The 8,923-nt window shown below is 48.2% G+C and overlaps 1 protein-coding gene across 4 annotated transcripts in view; it reads right to left on the bottom strand.

Moving 5' to 3' along the window:
* Positions 1–8,923, bottom strand: part of LOC140480385 (triple functional domain protein) — a 588,738-nt gene that overhangs the window by 42,816 nt on the left and 536,999 nt on the right. For all 4 annotated transcript variants that reach the window (XM_072575177.1, XM_072575174.1, XM_072575175.1 and 1 more), the window contains exons 52-53: positions 3,177–3,339; positions 2,957–3,078 (exon numbers count right to left, since the gene is read on the bottom strand). In XM_072575177.1, the coding sequence (XP_072431278.1) occupies positions 2,957–3,078; positions 3,177–3,339 (285 nt within the window). The remainder of the gene's footprint in view (positions 1–2,956; positions 3,079–3,176; positions 3,340–8,923) is intronic.

Raw genomic sequence — 8,923 nt, 5'->3', positions numbered from 1 at the left:
GAGAGGAGGGGAGGGGAGGGGAGAGGAGGGGGAGGGGAGGGGAGAGGAGGGGGAGGGGAGAGGAGGGGGGGGGGAGGGGAGGGGAGGGGAGGGGGAGGAGGGGGGAGGAGGGGGGAGGGGGGAGGAGGGGGGAGGAGGGGGGAGGAGGGGGGAGGGGGGAGGAGGGGGGAGGAGGGGAGAGGAGGGGGAGGAGGAGGTGGGGGGGAGGAGGAGGGGGGGAGGAGGAGGGGGGGGGGAGAGGAGGGGGGGGGAGAGGAGGGGGGGGGGAGAGGAGGGGGAGGGGGGGGGAAAGGAGGGGGAGAGGAGGGGGAGAGGAGGGGGAGGGGGGGGGAGAGGAGGGGGGGGGGGGGAGAGGAGGGGGGGGGGAGAGGAGGGGGGGGGAGAGGAGGGGGAGGAGGAGGGGAGGGAGGGGAGAGGCAGGGGGAGGGAGGGAGAGGCAGGGGGGGGAGGGGGGGGAGGGGGGGAGGAGGGGGAGAGGAGGAGGGGGAGAGGAGGGGGAGAGGAGGGGGGAGGGGAGAGGAGGAGGGAGGGGAGAGGAGGGGGGAGGGGAGAGGAGGGGGAGGGAGAGGAGGGGGGGGGGAGGGGAGGGGAGGGGAGGGGGGAGGGGAGGGGAGGGGGAGGGGGGAGGAGGGGGGAGGAGGGGGGAGGAGGGGGGAGGAGGGGGGAGGGGGAGGAGGGGGGAGGGGGGAGGAGGGGGAGGGGAGAGGAGGGAGAGGAGGGGGGGAGGAGGAGGGGGGGGGAGAGGAGGGGGGGGGGAGAGGAGGGGAAAGGAGGGGGAGAGGAGGGGGAAGGAGGGGGAGAGGAGGGGGAGAGGAGGGGGAAAGGAGGGGGGGGGGGGAGAGGGGGGGGGGGAGAGGAGGGGGAGGAGGAGGGGAGGGAGGGGAGAGGCAGGGGAGGGAGGGGAGAGGCGGGGGAGGAGGGGGAGGGGGGGAGGAGGGGGAGAGGAGGAGGGGGAGAGGAGGGGAGAGGAGGGGGGAGGGGAGAGGAGGGGAGAGGAGGGGAGAGGAGGGGGGAGGGGAGAGGAGGAGGGAGGGGAGAGGAGGGGAGGAGGGGGGGAGGAGGAGGGGGGGAGGGGGGGAGAGGAGGGGGGGGGAGAGGAGGGGGGGGGAGAGGAGGGGAAAGGAGGGGGAGAGGAGGGGGAGAGAGGGGGAGAGGAGGGGAAAGGAGGGGGAAAGGAGGGGGAGAGGAGGGGGGAGAGGGGGGGAGAGGGGGGGAGAGAGGGGGGGGGAGGGGGGAGAGGAGGGGGAGGGGAGGGGGAGAGGGAGGGGAGGGGAGGGGAGGGGGAGGGGGGGAGGGGGGAGAGGAGGGGGAGGGGGAGGGGGAGGGGGAGGGGGAGGGGGAGGGGGAGGGGGAGGGGGAGGGGGAGGGGGAGGGGAGGCCAGGGGAGGCCAGGGGAGGGGAGGGGAGGGGAGGGGAGGGGAGGGGAGGCCAGGGGAGGGGAGGGGAGGGGAGGGGAGGCCAGGGGAGGGGAGGGGAGGCCAGGGGAGGGGAGGGGAGGGGAGGGGAGGGGAGGCCAGGGGAGGGGAGGGGAGGCCAGGGGAGGGGAGGCCAGGGGAGGGGAGGGGAGGCCAGGGGAGGGGAGGCCAGGGGAGGGGAGGCCAGGGGAGGCCAGGGGAGGCCAGGGGAGGGGAGGGAGGCCAGGGGAGGCCAGGGGAGGCCAGGGGAGGGGAGGGGAGGCCAGGGGAGGCCAGGGGAGGGGAGGGGAGGCCAGGGGAGGGGAGGGGAGGCCAGGGGAGGCCAGGGGAGGCCAGGGGAGGCCAGGGGAGGCCAGGGGAGGGGAGGCCAGGGGAGGCCAGGGGAGGGGAGGGGAGGCCAGGGGAGGCCAGGGGAGGCCAGGGGAGGCCAGGGGAGGCCAGGGGAGGGGAGGGGAGGCCAGGGGAGGCCAGGGGAGGCCAGGGGAGGGGAGGGGAGGCCAGGGGAGGGGAGGGGAGGCCAGGGGAGGGGAGGGGAGGGCCAGGGGAGGGGAGGGGAGGCCAGGGGAGGCCAGGGGAGGCCAGGGGAGGGGAGGGGAGGGGAGGGGAGGCCAGGCCGCTGCAGAGAAGTGTCCCCAAGATATCGCATGGGACGGAGCATAACAGCTATGAAGAGGGACCGGATAAGCTGAGTGTGCATTCTGTGGGGCAGAGGGATGTCTTGATAAAGGTGCATAAGACCATGAGGGGCATGAATAAGGTGGAGAGAAACCAGATGTCCCCCTCGGGTCGAACGTTAAAGAACATACTTGAAGTGAAGGGTATGAGGTTTCGAGGGGATTTAAGGAAACATTTCTACCACCCAGACCGTGTTAGGGGTGTGAACTGCACTGCCTGGAGCGATTATTGAGACGGGTAACCTTACAACCCTTAAAGAGTACTTGGATGAATAAGTAAAATAACATAATATTCAATGCTCTGTACTGGAAAAATGGGAGACTCCATGGGCCAAAGATTTTCTTCTGTACTATATAATTCTGTAAAACCATCGTGGCAGAAGTGAGTTCTGTTTCAAAGGACATTGGAGGGGGGGGGGGGTGAAATTTGACAGAAACCTGAAAGTAGTATGATCAGTTTAGTGGAAACCAAGATTATAATTCTAGCTTTAAATAAAAAAACTAAATTTACATGCTGTCACTCCATGGTCTGAATTTATGATGCTTTATTACTAATGTAACCACTACATTACCTGACCTTTAACATGTCAGCAAAGAGACAGGGCCAACATGAAACTAGATTTAAATTCCAAAACCGACCACCCGATAAACGATAGTATGTACTAAACCTCTGTTTATTCTTATAAATACTAATAATATGAAAATAGCTGACGTCAATGACTAGTCAGCATTACAATGAATGAAATAACTTACTAAAAGCCCCCCTAAGAAACTGATAACAACAAATACCATAGATTTGTTATGGAGAATAATTTAGAAAAATTAGATTCTTAGATTATGAAGATGACAAAATGTCAAGAATCTCACCTAAAACTCGCAGGATTGCAGAAGAGGTGGCTGATCCCACATCATTTACAGCCACACAAGTGTAAGTGCCATCGTCGTCAGTGGTCACATTCAGTATTTTAAGTCTAGCTTCACCAGAATCACTATAATCGCCATAAAATTAAAAAATAAACTTAGTAATTAATAGATCATCCTGAAAATCAGCAACATTTTTCCTTATAACAGATTGTTTCATTTTTACCTGTAGGTAATGCTGCTATGACCATCATTGGTCAAAATGCTCTGGTCTGGGGACTTCCATGTTATTGTAGCTTTGGGACGACCACAAACTTTGCATTTCAGTGTCACAGTTTCACCTGTCTCGCAGGTCACATCAGTTAGTGGGTTGATGAATTCTGGGGGAACTAGGAGAAACATGTCATTCTTAGAATAAGTCAATAAACACAAAATATATGAAAAGCTGCAAGAAAAACAAAGTACTTTACAACAGAGACATATGACTGTTGGATGGAAGGCACACTCTTGTATGAATAACTTAATTACAAACTAGTTATCTCTTTCAATTAACCTGTATGACATAAAATTTTACAAATTTACCATTCTGTTAAGATACTCAGTGCTAAATGGCAGGGAAAGGATTAAATTTGGCTCATATTGGCACTAAGACTGTATTGCACTGTCTAATCCAAAGATTGTTCCATGAAAAAAGTCAAAATGTCGAATTCAAATTTTGCTAACTAAAGCCTGGATTGAAGATGCACTCAGTTTTGTTCAGTGTAAGCAAGACGACAAATTTGTGCAGTGGTTACTATAAATCTAACAGAGAGGGTTTCAAATGCAGTCCCCTGTTAAAGATTCTACTACGTTATCAAAGATATATATTTAACTTTGTATTTGTTACCTTAGTTGTTCTTCATAAGATTGAATAAATAATTTTGTCTTTTCTTTGTTTTGAAGTTCATATTTGACTCAAAACATTGAATGTATTCTCTCTCCACAAGTGCTGTCAGATGTGTTTCTCCAGCACTTTCTGTCTATATCTCAGATTCTCGCAACCTCAGTATCCTGTGTTTATTACAGAAAAACAGCTGTGCAGTTTAGATCTAGTTAATTGCAATTTTATAAATAATCACCATATAACTAGAGAATTTATTTGAGATTTCTAGTTAGAAGAGAGCTCTTCAAGTAGAGAAGTAGTGACCCTATCTCTCAGCCAGAGGCTTGGGTTCATGTCCTATCTGTTCCAGAAGCGTATAATAATATCTCTGAACAGGATGATTAACACGATCTAACTAGTAGTAAGGGATAACCCTGGCCCAAAGTCTGCAATCCCTACACAATGTAGTAACTTTAGGATAGTTCATGTGTCCCAGAGGTCCATGATTGGAGCAAGTGTTTCCAATGAGGGTATTAATACACTGAAGTGCATGAGCTCCGAGACTGCACCTATTTGTTTTCTGTCCAATGAGAAAGGTGTTATTGCATCTATTCAGGGGAATGAAGTTCAACAATAGCAACTTATTTGCACTAATTCTTTAATTAAACATCCCAAGCACGTCACAGGAGCATTACAAAGCAAATCCTGACACTGAGCAAGACAGAGATATTCGGTTGAATTAATATGGAAACAGGGTCTTCAAATTTATTTATGGCTAAGTTCTATATTTGGTCACCAAGGGAGTCAAAGGTTACAAGGAAAGTGGAACTCAGATCAGCAATTATCTTATTAAATGGTGGAGTAAGCTCAAAAGATCAAATGACCTAAAGCCGCTCCCAAGTTTTATGTTCCACTTCCTATAACCTTTCAGGAGTGATTTAAAAGGAGACAAGATAGAGAGAGGCAGTGTGTAAGAAGTGAATTTCGGGTGTAACCAATTGTGACACAACTCTTGAATCCAAATGCTGAAAAAGCCAGAATTAGAGGACAGAGGAGACTATTGGACTGGAGATCACACAGATTAGAGGATATGGAAGGATTTGAAGCAAAAAAGGATGAGAATTTTAAAATCAATGCACCGCTTGACCTGAAATTAATTTAGGTCAATTAACACAATGACAGTAGGGAAAAAGGATTCCCTTCAAGTTAAGTGATGGGCAGCAGATTGGTGAGGATTTCAGTAGCAGGTGAGCTGAGACAAGGAGGAATTCAAGGTATGTTGCAGAGACAGACAAATGTGGTCTTAGTGATTATACAAAAGAGATCAGAAACCTATTTCAGGATTAAACGTGGTATTACATTTGCTGCCAGGCTGGCTTAATTGCAGACTGCAGACAGGGATGGAAGCAATATCTAAGGAAAAGATTTTGGAAAGGAGACTGAAAGCAGTGGATTAAGTTTGGAGAACCAGCATGGATTTGTTAAAAGAAATTTTGTTTGAATGATTTGATTATTTTTGATAAGGCATAGAGGGTAGGTGAGGGCACAGTTGGGATTTTTAAAAAGTGTTTCATGAAGTGCCATATATTTGACTAGTCAGTAAAATTAAAACCTGTGGGATAGAAGAGACAGTAGCAGTATGAATGCAAAATTATCTAAAGGGGAGATACAGAATATGAAGGTACATTTTTTTGGATCCAGGAACGCTTAGATTTGAGTGCCTCAAGGTTCAGTATTAGGACAACTGTTGGTTTCAATATACATAACTGACTTGAACTTGAAGGAACGGGGCACAAATGTGACATTTACAGATGATACAACACACAATTATATAAATCAAGTCTGAAGAAAATTACAACAGACATCAAGATGACATAGGTTCATGAAATGGGTGGAATACTTATAATACTCCTGCTTTAAGCTTAAAGGAGAGTCTGCTGTGAGTTACGCTAATAATTGACCTTCAACAAAAATGGTTTTGCAAGCACACTTTGAACTTTAAACAAGAAAACCAAAATGAAATCATTGATTTTATTTATTAAGTGGAATGCTAAATGATAAATTTTTGAGGGACTGCAGGAAGAGAAATGGTTGGTTATGCTCAAACCTTTCAAGGGGGCATGACTATTAGGAAGGCAGTTACTAAAATGTATAGGATCCTGGATTTTGTAGATAGAGGTGAAATAGCAATAAGGGCATAATGTTTTTTAAAAAACTATTTAGAGATCCTACAGTGTGTAAGTAGGCCATTCAATGCATTGAATCAACACTGACCCTGTGAAAAGCATCCCTTCAGGCCCAACCTATCTTTGTAACCTAATCCACCTAACCTGCACATCCCTGGGCACAATAGGCAATTTAGCACGGCCAACCCACCTATTCAGTCTTTGGACTGTGGATGGAAACTGGAACACCCAGAAGAAACCCACACAGACATGGAGAGAATTTGCAAACTTAACACAGCCAAGGATGGACTCAAACCCAGGTCTTGCCACTGTGAGGCAATAGTGCTAACTGTTGAGCCACCTTGTCACCCACAAATTGTTACTTGTTGTGGCTTTAAAAAAAACTTTGCTGGACTCTTACGATGGATGTCACAGGTCACAATAAACATGTCGGCCAGAGTTCTGACAGCTCCTCTCAATAGACTGCACAGGGACATGGCTGCACATATCATCCATTGCTCATGGCCAATTTGATGCGACTGAAATTCCTTTGGAATTCTGGAATATGTTAAATGCTCATTCTGAATCAGTCTGTCTGCTAATACCAGCCGAGAAAAGCGCGAACAGATTCTCGGCTAACAATTATGTCTGCCTAAAGTTAAATGCCTCCTTGAAACCTGTTTTCTAAAAGAAGCTGAGTTTACCTAAAAGGCAAACTGCTCCTCTCCTTGCGACCATTGTCAGAAACAGCTGCTGTGTCTTAAAATCAAAAAGAAACTTCACAACTCTGAATGCCAGCTGTTTGAAAATTGAACCAATAGTTATAATATTGCCTTTTTAATATACCTAGGCACAAAATTCCCTCTTTCCAGTGTGCATGTGTGGGTGTGTGAGGATGCATGAAACTACTCTTGTGATTGAATGTGAGAATAAATAACACTCCTGCTTATAATACTCCTGCTTTAAGCTTAAAGGAGAGTCTGCTGTGAGTTATGCTAATAATTGACATTCAACAAAAATGGTTTTGCAAGCACACTTTGAACTTTAAACAAGAAAACCAAAATGAAATCATTGATTCAAATTTGAAATGTCTTGACTGTGAGAGTGATGGATATAAATTAAATAAGTGTCTTCAACAGGAATGTTCCAGGATACAAATGTTTCACGAAAGATAGAAAGGGAGGCAAGAGAGGAGGGGGAGTGGCATTTTTGATAAGGGATAGCATTACAGCTGTGCTGAGGGAAGATATTCCCGGAAATACATCCAGGGAAGTTATTTGGGTGGAACTGAGAAATAAGAAAGGGATGATCACCTTATTAGGATTGTATTATAGACCCCCCAATAGTCAGAGGGAAATTGAGAAACAAATTTGTAAGGAGATCTCAGCTATCTGTAAAAATAATAGGGGAGTTATGGTAGGGGATTTTAACTTTCCAAACATCGACTGGGACTGCCATAGCGTTAAAGGTTTAGATGGAGAGGAATTTCTTAAGTGTGTACAAGCCAATTTTCTGATTCAGTATGTGGATGTACCTACTAGAGAAGGTGCAAAACTTAACCTCCTCTTGGGAAATAAGGCAGGGCAGGTGACTGAGGTGTCAGTGGGGGAGCACTTTGGGGCCAGCGACCAAAATTCTATACGTTTTAAAATAGTGATGGAAGAGGATAGACCAGACCTAAAAGTTGAAGTCCTAAATTAGAGAAAGGCCAATTTTGACGGTATTAGGCAAGAACTTTCGAAAGCTGATTGGAGGGAGATGTTCGCAGGACGGCTGGAAAATGGGAAGCCTTCAGAAATGAGATTACAAGAATCCAGAGAAAGTATATTCCTGTCAGAGTGAAAGGGAAGGCTGGCAGGTATAGGGAATGCTGGATGACTGAAGAAATTGAGGGTTTGATTAAGAAAAAGAAGGAAACATATGTCAGGGACAGACAGGATAGATCGAGTGAATCCTTAGAAGAGTATAAAGGAAGAAGGAGTATACTTAAGAGGGAAATCGGGAGGGCAAAACGGGGACATGAGATAGCTTTGTCAAATAGAATTAAGAAGAATACAAAGGGCTTTTACAAATACGTTAAGGACAAAAGGGTAACTAGGGAGAGAATAGAGCCCCTCAAAGATCAGCAAGGTGGCCTTTGTGTGGAGCCTCAGAAAATGGGGGACATACTAAATGAATATTTTGCATCAGTATTTACTGTGGAAAAGGATATGGAAGATATAGACTGTAGGGGAATAGATGGTGACATCTTGCAAAATGTCCAGATTACAGGGGAGGAAGTGCTGGATGTCTTGAAACGGTTAAAAGCGGATAAATCCCCAGGACCTGATCAGGTGCACCCGAGAACTCTGTGGGAAGCTAGAAAAGTGATTGCTGGGCCTCTTGCTGAGATATTTGTATCATCGATAGTCACAGGTGAGGTGCCGGAAGACTGGAGGTTGGCAAACGTGGTGCCACTGTCTAAGAAGGGCGGTAAAGACAAGCCAGGGAACTATAGACCGGTGAGCCTGACCTCAGTGGTGGGCAAGTTGTTGGAGAGAATCCTGAGGGACAGGATGTACATGTATTTGGAAAGGCAAGGACTGATTCAGGATAGTCAACATGGCTTTGTGCGTGAGAAATCATGTCTCACAAACTTGATTGAGTTTTTTGAAGAAGTAACAAAGAAGATTGATGAGTGCAGAGCAGTAGATGTGATCTATATGGACTTCAGTAAGGCGTTCGACAAGGTTCCCCATGGGAGACCGATTAGCAAGGTTAGGTCTCATGGAATACAGGGAGAACTAGCCATTTGGATACAGAACTGGCTCAAAGGTAGAAGACAGAGGGTGGTGGTGGAGGGTTGTTTTTCAGACTGGAGGCCTGTGACCAGTGGAGTGCCACAAGGATCGGTGCTGGGCCCTCTACGTTTTGTCATTTATATAAATGATTTGGATGCGAGCATAA

This window comes from Chiloscyllium punctatum, chromosome 8, assembly GCF_047496795.1.
Source record: "Chiloscyllium punctatum isolate Juve2018m chromosome 8, sChiPun1.3, whole genome shotgun sequence".
NCBI lineage: Eukaryota > Metazoa > Chordata > Chondrichthyes > Orectolobiformes > Hemiscylliidae > Chiloscyllium > Chiloscyllium punctatum.
This window is presented reverse-complemented; position numbering and strand designations above follow the sequence as displayed.